At 40.3% G+C, this 16,672-nt stretch overlaps 1 protein-coding gene across 2 annotated transcripts in view; it reads right to left on the reverse strand.

The window, feature by feature from the left end:
- Positions 1-638: 638 nt before the first annotated feature.
- Positions 639-16,672, reverse strand: part of znf704 (zinc finger protein 704) — a 74,236-nt gene continuing 58,202 nt past the window's right edge. For both annotated transcript variants that reach the window (XM_041809357.1, XM_041809356.1), the window contains exons 4-9: positions 13,839-14,110; positions 7,367-7,467; positions 6,443-6,737; positions 5,647-5,781; positions 5,472-5,563; positions 639-4,276 (exon numbers count right to left, since the gene is read on the reverse strand). In XM_041809357.1, coding sequence (XP_041665291.1) covers positions 4,162-4,276; positions 5,472-5,563; positions 5,647-5,781; positions 6,443-6,737; positions 7,367-7,467; positions 13,839-14,110 — 1,010 coding nt within the window. In that variant the 3' untranslated portion in view covers positions 639-4,161. The remainder of the gene's footprint in view (positions 4,277-5,471; positions 5,564-5,646; positions 5,782-6,442; positions 6,738-7,366; positions 7,468-13,838; positions 14,111-16,672) is intronic.

Raw genomic sequence — 16,672 nt, forward strand, 5'->3', positions numbered from 1 at the left:
AAAGACTGTGGAAAATTTACAAAATGCTGCACCACAGTTTTGAACCCAAATAGTGGAATTTCAGAATGTCATAGAGAAGGGTGTGATTAATCGTGATCAACTACAGAAATCCTGAGATTAATCGCAAATAAAAATTTTAGACTTTTGACAGCCCAAATTGTTTTCAAATGAAAAGTTTGAACATCACTTTAAACGACATTTCATTTATGAAGACTGTGTGATTTAGTAAAAATCAGCTCAACCAATGACGTTAATTATTTAACTATGTTAAGATAACAATGCTGGCTTTCCTGTGATAACAAGTGTATTCCAAGAGTAAATGACTCATTATCACAGGAAAAAGAGTGTTGTTTGATGAGAGAGCCAGATAAATCAGTTAAGATCTCAAGAAAACAACCAAAATGTACTTAAAGTAGAAGTAAATAAAAAGTGAGGATGTATTTCCTCTAAGGGCACCCATCCTTTGATGCATGAGCATAAAATTTTAGGTATTAATCTAATGAAACAAAAACAAAAAAAAAAATCTGATTGAAACGAGCAACACAGTCACCAGAAACAAACATCATCAGAAAAAAGGTCAGATTGAAGGCGTGTTTTTCCTGTGGGACCCACTCACTAACTTGTGTCTGGACACTTGGTTGACTTGAGGCAGGGTGTTTTTATTTTCATGTTCTACAGCATAACAATGTGTACAAAATGGACTCAAAATGACACATATGGGAGAAACAGCACTGCATGGGAATATAGCACCTCCATTTCTCCCCCACCGAGGCTGCAGCACCAGCATGTACAGTATGCCAGAGGAGACCTGGACTGAGTGTCTATGAGCGCCTCTTACTGCTAGAGTCATCTCTGTGCCATTGGCAGTGAATGGGACCAAGATGATCAGACGGGCCAGGGCACGGTACACGAACAAATCCCAGACCTCACTGACCTACGAGACATGTTTAACAAATGGCAGCAGTTATCCTTCAGAAGTTTTAGATTTGCTTATTTGAACTGGAATAAGCATGTTGAAACAAATGCCGTTTAAAGGCACCAGCTGATGGACTATGAGGGGACTTAGCTGCCTGGGGATGCTGCCGTTCTAAAGATTCACTCTTACCAATGCTGCTGAACGGTCTGCTGGGACTTGTTCCTGGACAGAGCCCTCTACAATCTGATTGGCTGCCAGATTTTTCCAAACACACCAATGGAGGAGACAGTCAGAACACACATGAAGCACCACAAAGATGGAGAAAGGGCAGTGGGAAGTGCATGGAGTTGAAAAGAAAACATCGGCCACATCCAGCCACTGAAGTCTGGAACAACAAAAACTCAAAATGTGTTTCCTCGCCAACATGGGCACACCCCGACGGGGAACTGCCACAGGCCGTTGATAAGAACTCCTTTAGCAGAGCAAGAGAAATGCTTGGAGGGGAGGGGGTGGGCAGAGCACCGAGTTTCAGTGGCAGCCCTGCACACTTTGCCCGAGGCTCCTTCACGTTCACTCACAGGAGCGTGTGTCCGCAAACATGCGCACAAACACACCCAGATGTCAATCAAACTAATTGCAAGTGGGCCTACGTGACACAGAGAGAGGAGAATTGGAAATAAGATAAAGGTTTTAATCAACTGTGGTGCTGGAGCGCTTAGCGGGGAGCAGCGGGGAGCGTGACGTGAAGGAGCTGGAGGCCGGAGCGTGCGGGTCACTTCCACTGAAAGAGCAAAACAAGCTTGGCTTGTGTGAGAATTATTCCTCACTCCCTCCTACAGTAACAATAAAGTACAAAATCCATCAGCAGAACATGAAAACAAAATCAATAAACAGTATATACTCATACATATATATTTGTATATATATGAAAAAATAAAAAACAGCCAAATCAATGTTTCTTCTTTACGTGTATAGATCTGTCTTTTTTAAACAATAATACGTTCACATAATACGATGGCAAAAGTTGAGATATTCTAAATCTTTCTTTCTGAAACAAATATGAAATGACATAGAAGAAGCACAATGATTTTTTTAAGAGTGACTTTAAGGCTATCCCTATCTTTCAAATAATAGCTGGACAGGTTGAACGGTACATTATTTCCTCACGTAACACCAAAGCTGAACCTGTCTTGTTCATAAGGTGGTGAACATAACGACTGAGCTAGCTGGCCGTTACCATGGAGCTTATAAGAGAGAATACAAGAACTACATATATACAGAAACAGACCAAAACAATTAAACAAAAATAACAAAGCTAGTATTTTCAGGTGCTAAAGTTTTGTGTATGATAAGCGAGTGTGTGAGTTTATTAGCTGGTGTTGGGTTAGACTAACTTTGGAGTTGAATGTGTAACAGAACAAAAAATTTAATTGAAGCAGACTGTAAATACAGAATATGTCTCACTTTAACAGGCTGTTTCTGGAGCTTCAGGTGACAAAAAAAGTTGGTCCATTAATCAGTAAGAAAGAAAACATCTGTAAACTATTTGGCTTTGTGATTTTGTTTCCAGCCTTTGCGCCAAAAAGGAGGCCAGAATTCAAAGGAACACATTCAAACAAAAATCAGATAACTGCGTTTTTGACCTCATCAGTAACAAAGTTACATGCTGATCACAAGGACTTTTATCAAAGTCGGCGTCAAAGCTTCACTCGCATGTTGCCAAGTGAATTAAGCGTGCGGTGCACGTGATACAACAAAGGAGTGACCTAATCAAGTGCGTTGAACTTATTCTGCCCTTGGAGCAAATATTAAACCAAGAATTTGCTGTTACTTCCTCTTATGGCCGCTAAAGCTGGACATAAAGAGGGCTATCGAAGGAAAGAATCATCTTTAACTCATGTAAGTGCTCCCTTACGTACAGTACAAATGTCTCACTTTTGGTTTTCAGCCCTCCTCCTCTGTGGCGAACGTAAACAGATATTTTGTTCCCTTTGAAAGGTGTAAAAGTTGCTTGAGGAGGAGGGCGGTCTGTCTCTCTCTGTATTGGGTGAAACATGTTTATCGTTTTATGGCCTTTCACTCAGCTGACTTCATTCTTCCAGAGAGGTTTGAACACACTTTCTGAAGCAGGTGGTATGTAAACAGTCTCGGTTCATAAAGAGAGGAGAAAATAAAAACTACACCAAGAACAGTAAACATGGCACTTTACAAAAAACAGAAAGAAGATTAAGAAGTTTTTGGTTGCAAAGTTGTCATGTGTAATGAAGGTTGTTGAGTTAGTGCTGTGCACAGTTTGAGCTGCTGGTTTTTGCTTTCTGTAGAATCACATCCCTGATAAAACAAACTGAACGAATCAAACAGGATAAAAAAAGCGAGATAGAAAACAGTTCCTGTCTTCTGATTTGATTGTGTGGTCATACCTGTGTTTGTTTGCTTTGTTTGTGATAAATCTGGTATGGTCCATCTGCTATCCCTGACTGTAATTTGTGTCTTTTTTGCATTGATCGTTAACCTTGTGTGTCTCTATTCCTCTCTCTCTTTCTTAGCATCACTTCTGCCGTTCTTTCCCTCGACGCAGTCAGAACGAGGAGCAGGTGTAAAACGGGGAGAGGCTGTGAAATACTGGTGATAAAAAAATCACCTAAAATAGTCCAGAAATGGAACAAGAGATGATCCGTGTTGAAGGAAGAACAAAAACTGGGACTTGTACCTCCATGCTTTTTCATAATGTTGTTCAAAAACTGCAGGAGGAGCAAGAGGCCCGTTTTTCTTTTGGATAAAAAAAAAGTTTATTTTCTTGTAATTAAACACAAAAAAAAGCTTTTGGCCTTTTTGTCTGGACCCCTTCTTTGACTTTCCGTCTAAAAACCAGAGCTTTACAAAACATAGAAAGATGCAACACTGAACTTAACATAAAAAAACAGAACTCTTTAGATCTTTTTTTTTTACACTATATAGCTGCACTGGGGTTTCCCAAAGCTGGGAAATATGGGAATGGCGAGGCAGTAGTGGGAATCCCAGACGGCATTGTAAAAGTTGACTCCGCTGTCCTTTGGTTCCTTCCACGCCTGGAATGGTTCAGTGGAGCTCAAGGGGAGGGGCATCCACAGGGACAGAGCCGGAGCTTGACAGACAGTTGGGATTTTTGAGCCGAAGAAAATCAAATGCATGCAAAACAACGCCCCTCCCCGCTTTCGGCTGCAGTGCCTGTTGGCGCGGTGCGCCGTGATCTAACAGGAGAGTGCTCAGTCGGTGAATCTCTGGCAGGCCTTTTTCCAGCGGCAGGCAGTGCACCACATATCTCGGTTCTCCATGCCGTAAACCTTGCGGCACTTTTTCCCTTCACCACGCACCTTCCGACTGCAGAGAAAGGACAGAGATCAACAACAAAACTCAAAAATGTGTAGGGGAGAGTGTGATAAGATAAGCCAGTGGGTAAACTGACACAACCCTTGTATCTAGGCAACAGTAAATAGGTTTTGTCATGTGATCATGAACTCAGGAAGTATCCTTCTAAACTATCTTGCTGTGCTGAAGAGAGGCACACAGGAGAAGTGGTTACAACTTTCTTTTTTACACAATACAATGCTTTTTGACTTTCTACATGTCAACTATTGTATCAAAACAAATGCTCTGATTTTGACAAAATTAGATGTGCATATATTTTTAAAAGTATGATTAGAAACATAATGTATGATGCGGCATGAGGCGACACCCTAAAAGATAGAAAAAGAGGATCTGTTTATTTTTGGGGAAAAACTTTGAATTATTTTGGGAAAAAATGAGATCATGAAGCTGTTTATTTACGAGATATTGAACTCTGCATTTTGAGGTTTGATTTGCTAATTTTGACATTCAAAACATAAAAAAATTCAAGTGTTTACAGTCAAAAATTACTGAGATTGTTAAGTCAAAGATTTGTAAGAAGCCTGAACCTCTGAAAACAGTTGTTAGATAACCCCAGTATCCAGGGTGAGTTGCACTGCCCCTCCACTGGCCATTTTTTGTCTTCATCAAGCCAACACTCCATATGGTTTATTTACCAAACAGTGCATCACAGTTTCCTTGAAATGAAGGATTATAATCTACTGAGAGAGAAAGTTGCTTAAAAAGTGGCACTGTATCCCAGCATGTTTTGAGCAGTGCAGCAACTGCCTGCAACAAATAATAAGGATTGTAAGATGGTGGGGGCTGCTATTATGGTGCATGTTTTGCATTTTATTCTGGTATACTTGTGCCAGTTAAGAGGTAAAAAATATCAAAAGGGAATCTTCAATGACAGAATTTAGGGTTAAACTTTTTAGAACTTATGATAAAAAATGCTGCAAAACTGTTCACTCATTTTAATGCACTGTTTTCAAACTTGTAGACTCATGTCATGTTTCTTCTTCTATCATGTTAGGTGATGTCACTTGAGGAGGTCTGGTTCAATCAGAAAATCACTTCAGAAACAGTTCTTGGTAACATCAGATATGTGCTCTTGATTGGATCTGCCTTTAATTAAATCAACAAAGAAAATGTCAGATAAGACCCAGTGAGCGCTAAAGATGACTACCTGAGAGCGGTGGTGGCTCTGGGAGGAGATGAGAGGACGGCAATGGTTTGAGAGCGCTGCTCGTTGAAACCCTGGCTTTTACTGGGAGACACCTGGAGAGGACACATGATTGGAGACGATAAGAACCGATGTGCATGTGGCTGATAATGACAACTGGGTGTTACAGTTTTCTCACCGTGCTCCCGGTGAAGGTGACGGGTGGAGACTGCCAGGAGATGCTGAAGCTGGAGCTGTTGGTGGGAGTGAAGCTGGTAGAGGCCGAGCTGGTCGAGTTACTGCTGCTGGACGGGATCGAAACTGGAGCCGTGGCCTGAGGTCAAAGTTTAAAACAGAATTACTTAAAACCTAAATGGATCAGTTGTACTCTTACAGCATCCACCGTGCAACATGTATTATCAAAGCCAAGGCTTCTCAGTGATTGCTGTGTTTTTAAGAATCATAAAAAAAAAAAAAAAAGAAAATTATGTTTGTATCTGTTCCAAAAGTAGAGCGTAAATGATCCTTTAGATGTGCTTTAAGCTGCTTCTTCGTTAGCTTCCGTTATTAACAGTAGAGCTTTAATTAAACATGTATAACTTATACTGCTGGTAAATCATGAAGAGAAAGAGAAAACTGATATCATAATTCATATAAATAATTAAAAATTGTTGGATTGTGTCATTATTCAAGCCAAAACCAATTAGCACAGGTTAGCACAGCTGCTAGCTGAGAGAAGTACATGGCCTGCAGTGCCATCATTTGTATTTTTTCATAAACACTGTGACTCTTCTTCAGGGTAATTAGGGGCCTCATAGTATAGTATATCTGGAACTTGTGTGTTTGTGTGCAAGTGAGGCATGAGAAGTGTGTATATTGATTAACAGAGTGTATTGATCACTTGAGTTTGTGTTGACTGTTCATCGATCTTGACATGGGAGTCCGTGTGTGTTAAAGTATGTGTAAATACACACACTCCTATACATCCTGCTCACCTGGTAAGCGTGGTCCGTGTGGATGAGGTAGAGTGCGCTGGGCGCAGAGCGGCTGAGCGGGGTGCTGCCCCCAGCGTGAGGCTCCTTGGTGTCAGAGGACTGCGGGGGTCTGTTGGAGTCTGCCAGCTGGTTGAGGGATGGGAGGGGAGAGGGGGGAGGAGGAGGGGGAGAGAGGAGAGATGGGGACACGGGGGACAGGCTGCTCAGCCCGTCAGCCACTGAGTCTGTGTTGAGCTTGATCTCCGTGTAGTAGAAGTCCTCTTCACCATCACTGCAGTCTGAGTCACAGTTACGACTGAAAAGAGAGGAACACAAAGACGGGGATTAAGTCACAACATAGAAAAACACATTACAGAATCCCTTTTACAGTAGAGATAGCCCAACATCATTTATCCTTCCTTGGGATGCCAAACGTTTAAATCAGGAGATACTAGTAGTACCAATATAGAACCTTTGTAATCCCTCTACCAGAGAAAAGCTTGTGAACAACAAATGCTAAAAGATTAGAAGAAAAAAATAACCTGAAATCCCTGCTTCTTAACTTTAAAACTGGTTACCGTGACACATCCATGTTAGAAATGAAACACAACTTTATTTTTAGACTACTTCTTTGATGCTACAAACATCTGATGATTCATTTAAAACATTTGTTATTTCTGTCTTGGAATCAGAACATCTCATCTGTGGCCTCAGATGATCTGAATGTCACACGGTTTAAATTGTGATTAATCACATCCCATTGTTCTCTGCCTCGTTCATTGTCCTTTCACTCACCCTGAGCATTAAGTGTTTCCTCACCAGTTGTTCATTATCTTAGCACCAGCTGTTTTGAAGATCAAGCCTAACACAGGAACTAGCCGTGTTGTTTTAGAGGTTTAAAGTTGTCTTAGTTACATCTGCGGTGAATGTATGTTGGTGTCTTACCCCAGGTGGATGGTACGGATGTGTCTCTGGATGCCAGCAGCGGTACTCAGCACCTTGCCACAGTTCTTCCACAGGCACTTGAACATCACCTTCATGGAGTTCTATAGGAGACACGCACAGAAAAGCAGAGAACCTCAGACACGGTTTCTTGTTTATGTAAGGCATGGGATTGTTAAGGAGAAAATCATGTAGTTGTGATCAGCTTCATTTAGTAAAAAAGAAAAAAATCACAACAAGTGAATAAACACACTGAAGTGTGCAGCCCACCGTTCCTTACACCAATCTTGTAGTACTCAAGTCCGACTCAAGTCCTGATTTGGAGGACTCGTGACTCGACTTGGACTCGAGGGCTGATGACTTGGACTCTGACTCGAGCTTTAGCGGCGTCAGGCCCCGAGGACGAAGAGGAGGACTCACACTGTTTTTGCTGAAGACTATTTCATTCTGTAATATTTGTTGTTTTTGTGTGCGAAAACCCCTAATAACTGATCAGTGTTCACACAGCGCCCGGTGTGCGTTCACCTGCATGCGCGTTCACTTGAGTCTAACCTGCTGTCTGTGAAAACAACCAGAGGAGAGAGGAGGAGGAGCAGGCGAGCCTGGGTGACAGAGAGAGGAGCTGATAGGTATTTAAAACCTGTGGCTCTTCTCTGTATTCCCACGGTAATCTTTACAAAAAATTAAACTAAAATGCAGCCAGCCTACCTATGAATCGTGGAAAATCTCCATCAGCTGCTCAGACTCATCATATTAGCTGCTGTTGCTGCTGTACAGTAATCCTCCTAAGTCTTGGAGAGAGTGATAAAAACTCTGAAACCTTGAAATGAGTCCCGTTAGTTGGAAATATCAATCCAATGTTGAAATCTGCATTAACATCGGTGAGATAACGCTGATTAGTGAGCTAAACAAGGTAACAGATGGTAAATTATATTTTTAAAGACAGCTCAGACTTTGCAGTAACGAAGGGGGGGTGAAATGAAGACCTTTTAATGATGCGTTCAAATGTTAGTAAAAAGTCTGAATAAATCTAGTCATTTTAAAGGAGGAATATTTAGTATAAGATAGATGTAAAGCATGAGTGCAGGTAAAAACATGTCTCATTTTCCCCACGCTAAATACACAAATAATCCAGTTAATATAACTAATATTATCAATGAAGAGTGTAACAGCTCCTCTTGCCTTTTAGAATAAAAAGGTGAAGAAATTCATACATTAATAAAACACATCAACGTAACTACCTGTAAAGCTGGAATGGCTTAAGAATAATTGATAATTTAATTTAATTTGGCTCTAGGTTTTAGGTACTGGGGACTCATCTAGGACTTGAACAGGTAATGGGGACTCAGGTAAGGAGTACTCAACTCAGACATGAACACTAGGGACTTGGGACTCGGCTCAGACACAAGGTTTGGTAACTCGACTACAACACTGCCTTACACTCAAAGTTACTTAGTCATTTCACACTGAGAGAAGTAGAGGGGTAGTATTTTGCTCCAGGGTTTGTGAAAGTACATGATTTAAACTTCTCCCTCATTATCAGTCAGATAAAAGAGTCTTTTTTGCCTTTTAAGTGACGACATAACTCACAGGACAGGCATAATAATTTGTAAGTGTAACCGGGACTTAGTTTCTCTCCTGCTGGGAGGTTTTAAGAGGTCAGTTTCAGGCCTGCAAGATGCACTGGCACATGTTGTTCCCATGAAATCTATCGTTATCAAATTCAATGCAACCTTTCCTACATAAGCTAGTACGGTTGTCAAATTTTCTGATATTTCAGCACATTTTCAACCCCTCATACAATCTACATTTTTAAAACATCTAATAGGTTTGAAAAGACCATCATCCTTTAACTCAAAGCTGGTCAGATAGAAGATAAGAGCTGTAGTGGTCAATTTTGATTTGAGGGCAGCAAATATGTACAATTTTCACATTTTTAACATTAGAAATGTTTGATGAAGACCTCGTCTTAACAGTTCTGGTGATTAAAACAGGATATTACCCTAATTGGTTACATAGGTCTTTGATCTTTGTTGACATGGTATTGAAACATATTGATGTCATTTGTATTTTTTACAATTAATGCTTCAAATTAAAAAAATCTGGTATCAAGACAAAACTTTAAACTTACAAATCCTGTTTGAAAGTGAAATATTTCCCACTTTGCCTGAACATTAAGGGTCTCCCTCTCTCTCTCAAAAAAAAAAAAAAAAAAAAAAAAAAGTGCAACAGAACTTAACTGCCATGAACAGTATTCACTTAAGGTGCAGTAATAAGACACCCATAGTGCACAAAATGTGTTTTATAGAATAGAGATGTACGGATATTAAAATTTGATATCATGATTATGGTGAGATAAAATCTCAGTTATCATGATTATCAGTGTTGTTATAATTAATATCAAAATCTTCAACAAAACTCAAACATGTGTAAGTGAGGGGATTACTTCAAAAAGTCATGAAGAAAAAAAATCATTCTGATATTAAAAAAATATTGGGATGCACAATATAGGATTTTTTTTACCAATATCAAATTTTTGAAAAATTATTTCAGGCAATGCCGTAATTGATATGTGTATTTAAAGGTAGTTCAGACTAAAAACTTCAGTGCTTAAAACACACAATTTAACGTTTTAGAGTGACCAAAGAAGCAAATTTCAGTCCTTAAAACACACTTTAAGGTGTAAGCAATGATGATGATCGAAGCAAAAGGCTTCTGCTAAAGTAAATCTGTTAGTCCAGTCCAAAACTCTACTAACTTATTTGTTTGTGTGACCAATATTTCCAAAAGTATAGGCAGATTTTCACAGCCAAAATATCCTCTGTTTTTAAAATAAGATATCAGAAACAGAGTCTTGTAAAACAGATTTTGATGATTAAAACCCTGATGAACAGTAAGTTTAGTTTTCAATCTAAAAACTTTTAATTGACTAAAACTGGACTAAAATGGTTTTGAGTTTCCGTTGGCTTTAACTGTAAAGGGTAGAACTGACTAAAATGTGACTAATACCTAAAAGTATTTAATCTAAGGATTAAGACAAAAAAACGCTTGAGTTAAAAAGGTAATGATTCTGTCCCTTATATCATTTTTTATCGCTGAAAAAATTTAAATAATTGTTTCTTCTCATGGCTGTATTTATTTGAGCTTTTAATAAAAAGCTGATTTTTTGTTTTGCTGATGTTACATTTGCACACATCATGAGCTGACCTTGAATGGATTATAATTTAACAGTCGGTCAGTTTAAGTCTGCTCATTCTTTTGACACAGATTTCAACACTAGATAAAAAATATTAATAGACTTCTTACAGGATTTCACAGTGCTTTTCTGGCCTTTCTGATCAGATAATACTACTCCCACAGTTGGAGTTTATTGTTTTCTTTTTTAATCCTCTTGCTGACAGTCAAAGGTACCTCATTTTGGTAAAATCAGGTACATAATGCTGATGCGCCTTAAGTTTATGAATTGATTCACCTATTGCGGAAATATTCCTTGGACGTTCTTGTTAGTCTGTGATTTAAACTCTGACAGACAGTGAGCGTGGTCATCACAAATAGTTTTAATAATAATTAAAATTTGAATTGCATATTAATTGTAGATACATTTTATCAAAGTTATCAGTGAAATCGGTAACAATTTTATCCCTGTGATAGACAGAAATTGATACGATAGATAGGTGGGGCAAAAAGTTAATGAGAAAAAAAGGAAAACTGGACAAACAGAAACTGACTGACACTTAAAATGAACTTTAATATTTAAGATGGGTAAAGACTCCTCTCAACAAGGGAAGCAAACGTCTTCATATTGAATTCATCATGTTTTATTTAGTAGAAAAATGCAAAATGGACCCTAGCTGCACTGTAACATCTTTAAATGGAGGCTTCTACTCTTAGAATATCTTAGAGCTGAGTGAGGCTGATTTACAGTAAATATTTCTCTTTTAATTACACCACTGGCCTCATAGAGAGTCTATTTTTGCATAGGAATAAATGCCCCCTGCCCTGCTGCCCCTGAGCTCTGAGCCTTTGTAAATGCTCTTATAGTCCTGCCTATCAAACTATTGTTGAGGGGGCTGATTTAGTTTTGACAACGTGCTGTTTATTGTTTTTTCCTTCCTTTCAGAAATGCAGACACACACAACAATCATCTGTCCCCCGTGCATTGTTTGGTGTTTGGGTAACAAAAGGCCTGTTCTGTGTGGCAGCATGTGTGTGTGTTTTTTCCCTTTATAGAAGCATTTCACAGTTAATTAAATGGTGAGCTCTAAATGCTATTGTCTTGCCAAGAGGAGAGAGTAGATAATTTAATGTGAACCCCCTGCATCTAAGATATAGCATGTAGGTTTTTTTTGTTTTAAGTCATTTACAATTACATATTTGTCTCAGTTTTTCTTTATCCCCTTTTAATTCTTCATCCATAACCCTCCTTTCTCCTGCTCCTTGTGATAAGCCCCCAATTAATACAGAGCAGAGAGCCGATGTGGAGCCAACCCAAGAGTCTTTATCGATTTTTAGAGGAGACGCGGAGCCTGCTGGATCTTTATGTTTGCTGTAGCGGGCATTAAAATCATTACTGCTGTTGTGGAGCGGCAGCATGTGAAGTAATTATGAAGGGTGAATGTCTGGGGAGGACACACACATACACAGAGCAAAGGGAAAGGGGGAGAAAGCACTGTTGAGTTGAGAAAAAAAGGCAGAGCGAGGGAAGGGAGAGATGGATGGAAGACGCTGACAGCAAACGACAAACTAGCGAGAAGGAGCGCTGATAAGGAGAGAGAGAGATAAAGGCAGGGAGAGAGAGCACAGCAATATACATCTGAAAAAATAATGAGAGTGACACTGAGCTGTGGATGTGATGAGCTGTCAGCCGTGTGGAGAAAATGAGACGAGCAGAAATGAAGAGTGAGAACCAAACTGCGTGTGTTATGATCCAAACATCTGGACAACAAAGGAAACACAACTAGAGCAAAAGGGGTGTGTTTCCTTTCCTGTCCCACTTTTGTCCCTGCCAATCAGTCACCAAGGTCCAAACTCCATCCATAACCCGGGTGCTTGATATCACAGTATGTAGGGAACACTGGAACCAAGCAGCTTGTGTTCTTCTGACAGCACATCAGCTCTGACCCTTTTTATAGACAAAGAACTGCCTGTTACCACGAAGACGAAGACACATCCACATTCAACTAAATCATAACTATGTAAATCTATTTTGCTGTGATGGTTTAGAGCCTGCTTGGGCACATTAGGTTCTTATAAAAAATAAAAGTGGTGGCTGACAATTTCAACTGCAACTTTCAGCCTGAGAGAAACTGCTTTGACAACTGTTTTCAAAGATAATACACCTTTTCTGTTGCTTAAAATAATGCTTCTGTTTTCTCATTGGCCTTTAATCCTCACTGTAAATTACGTTATGGTTGTCAAAATGTTAGATTCATTGATGCTTTAAACAGCATGTTTCAAAACAATACACACAATGGGATAAGTCTGTTATTTTGATGATCACTTTAACTAAAACCTCATATCTTTAATCTCATGTTTAAAGGGGACATATTTTACCCTTTTAAGTCAAGTTTATAATGTTCTCAGAGGTCCCCAAAACATGCCTGTGAAGTTTGTCGCTGAAAAAACACTCGTATTGGATTTTTTCATGTAAAAAACCTCCCTGTTTTAGCCCTTTCAGAACGAGCCATTTCTGTGTCTGTGGCTTTAAATGGTAATTACCTGTCTGACTCCGCCCCTGACCACACCCCTCTCAGGAAATGGATGTGGCACTCCTGATGTTACAATGTTACAGACACTTTTGTCCAAAGTTAAGGACCTGACTGGGATTTAACCCATCAATCTCCTAGATCTAAGTCAGCAGGGTAACCCACTGAGCTATCCAGTATCTCAGCTGTCAACTGAGAGGAAGATCAGGAGAGGAGGGTGGAACTTTCTTCCAAGTGGGGAGGGCCAACCAAACCTGGGGGCGGGGCTTACCCCCCATGTGACATCATGAGGGTAAAATCTGAGAACAGCTTGTTTAAGCACGCATTTTCTAAAAGGAGGAGAAAGAGAGGGTGGAAGAGAATGGATATTTTAGGAATTTGAGGGGAGTGTGGACAGGCCAGAGGCACATATTTTTGTTAGAAAAGCCTGAAAAAGTGATTTTTGCATAGTATGTCCCCTTTAACTGACTGGCTTCAGCGTAGTGTAGGGTAACTAGCCCTGGCGTGAGCATGCCCTCACACTGTGTAGAATCACCTACTGATTAGGAAATCATATAGATACTACACGTCTTAAATCTCATCCAATCTGTCTAAAAAATCTTCAGGTTTGACGTTTGTTTTCCTTCTAGCAGATGCTGTTGCTGAATCTTAAAGCGACCAGAAGGAAGCGCTCTAGTTTTGTAGTAGAAACAGTTTGATTACTACTTGACTGAAGACTCTTTTCAAATGAATTCTCCTTTTAACTCTAAGATGTGCTTCACACTTCTAACCTTGCGCTTGCGAGGGATGGGCTCATCAAAGAGCAGGCTGCTGCCGTCCTGATCATCTAGACTGGGGTCTTCAGGTCCAGCAGGGCCAGGTCCTACACCGCCCAGACTGGGCACACGGAAGGGCTTGAAGCTGTCGGCAGAGAGTGGCGGAGAGGGTGTAGAAGGGTTGGACTGGTCACTTGGGGCAGACCAGCTCCAGTAGCCCCCTGAAGAGCTGTTACTGGACGGGGTGAAGGGGCCAACTGAGCCATTGTCCTTCCATGAACCACTCTCTGAGAAAACAGAGATGAGAAGAGAGCGCAGAGGGGCAGGGATGGAGCGGAGGGAGGAATTACAGAGAAGAAAGAGGAGAGGAAGTGAGGAGAAAAGTTAGAGCATGGTAATAAAACTAACAATCAATTCTTCTTCAGGGATATTCATAGATGATACAACTCAAAGCAAAACATGTGGGTGTTCCTCTTTCAATGATGGGAGATCAAGACATTAGATTAAGATCAGACGGCTTTATTTGCACTTCACACAAAAGAGCCTCCAAGCGATACTGCTGACTGTGACACAAGAAAATAAAAAGGTTACTTTCTTGTGCAGAGATTCCACGGAGACACTTCCAAGGTCTTATTTTTTTGGATCAAAGAAGCTTTTCTTTTGAATATCAGCTACAAAAGAGATTTCACTTTATGAAGGTTGAGGCTGGGGAAAACTTTGGAGCTAACGGAATTGAAAAAAAAAAAAGTACATGTGCTTCTTTTGTTATGTGTGTGCACGTTAGAGAGTTAGAGAAAGTTAGACTTAAGAGCAGACCTAGTTTGTTTGGGCTTCTTGGCAGAATGTATCACTGCTCAGCCTTACATCTATCTTCTCTTTGTTTCACACAAAAGAGGAAGTGGTGCACCAGCAGTAGAAAGCGGCTCTGATGTGTGTTTGGTTTGGTTTCAGGTAATATCATGATAGAATTTTAAAAGATACCCAAACACCTTTGAGATCAGTTTAAGCTAATTCCACGGCACGGCACTAGCTTCATTAACATCTCCAACTGTAGATGCATGAGAGCCTTCTGTGTGTACTGATGTAAATGCACATTATGTTCTCTTCAACATGTGTACATGGGCGTGACATCTGTACGACTTTGTTAAGCTAAAACTATGCAGTTGGTATTTAAAAGCCACTTTGTGCACATGTGCATGATGTATATGATGTACATTTCCCATCCAAGCGAATGAGTCTGTGCGACTGTGATAACACGTGCAGGGTGGCTGGAGGGTTGGCTGCATGTCCGCTTGGTTGGATGGGAAGTCGGTCACTTGTGCAGCTGACTATAAGAGGTTGCATGTGATGGCAGTTATGGGGCACTTTGGATTTCTGCCACCGGTATGAGCGGCACAGATCCAGATTCTTTGTATGCTTTTGCAGAGGGTTTGCAGAAGTCACTGATGAGAGAATCCTACAGCACAGCAGGTGGCAGTAATTTATCAACTTCAGCTTCCACATGCATTCACAAGATAACAGCTGTGAGGGAATGAAATGTCACCGTATAGCAGAAAATACAAATTAAAGGCATTTATTTTCTGTTTGCGTATTCATTTTCAAAAAGCTGCTTTACTGTAAACTGGGTTATTTCAGGAGTAAATTGAAGACCTGTCTTTTAAATGATGCTTCTAGTTTAGAGTAATGTTATAGATTTTTATAAAGCAGGAGCGTCCAAACTTTTTCCAGAGAGTCGCAAACAAGAAAATATAAGGCTGACTGGGCCATTTTGATGTACCTAACATTTAGTGTTTTAAAGTTAGTAAAACCAAGCCAGTAAAGGTGAAGATATGATTAGTGGTTAAATATGTTTAATGGAAAAACAGATTTTCATTCAAGGTTGACAGGGAAAATAGCCAGTCACTGTAATCCGTTATTGGGTAGGTAAGCAGCTATGGCAAGTTTCAGAACCAAGGTTCTTATCCTGTGGGTAGGGACCCAACAGTGGATCATGGATCATAGACCCTTTTTTAGTGGGTTGTAGAGATTATTTCGGAATAAAGGGAGTTGGGGCAAAAAAGTCTGGGGTGTGTGGTTACTTCAGGAAGTAACAGAGAGGTGGAAAGGTATCTGATGCGTCTTGCCATCTGCAATTTAAGACAAAAGAATTAGAAGTGTAAAGCTTGATTTTTGCTGTGAGTTTAGTGAAGTGTGATGTAAATATAACAAAAATACTTGAAATATATATATATCTTTTGGGACAAATACGATCATGGTGAGTCATAAAGCCATGAATAAAATTACAAACAGTGATGTTTTGTACTATCTCAGGTCCAAACTGCATCATTAGTCCTGCTGCTTAAAGACACCCCCACTGCATGATGCTGCCACCACCACACTCCACTAATGGGATGGTACTTGGCAGGTGATGAGTGGTGCCTGGTTTCCATTAGATTTGAGGCCAAACAGTTTAATATTTTTCATCCAACCAGAGAATCTTGTTTCTCCCAATCTGAGAGTCCTTCAGGTGCTCTTTTGGAAACTCAAATCAGGTTTTGCACTGGGGAGAGGCTACCGTCTAGACACTCTGCCTTAAAGTCCAGAATGGGGAAGGGCTGCAGTGATGGTTGTCCTTCTGGAACTTCGTCCCATGTCCACACAGGATCTCTGAAGCTCAGTCAGAGTGACCATCAGGTTCTTGGTCACCTGTCTTACTGAGACTTTTTTCCCCCAATTGCTCAGTTTGACAGGGTGACCAGCTCGTGGGGGAGTCCTGGTTGTGCCAAACTTCTTTGACTTGAGAAATATGGACGCCACTGTTCTCTTTGGAACATTCAGTGAAGCAGAATTTTTATTTGGTAGCCTTCCCC

Source organism: Cheilinus undulatus, linkage group 16 (assembly GCF_018320785.1).
Source record: "Cheilinus undulatus linkage group 16, ASM1832078v1, whole genome shotgun sequence".
NCBI lineage: Eukaryota > Metazoa > Chordata > Actinopteri > Labriformes > Labridae > Cheilinus > Cheilinus undulatus.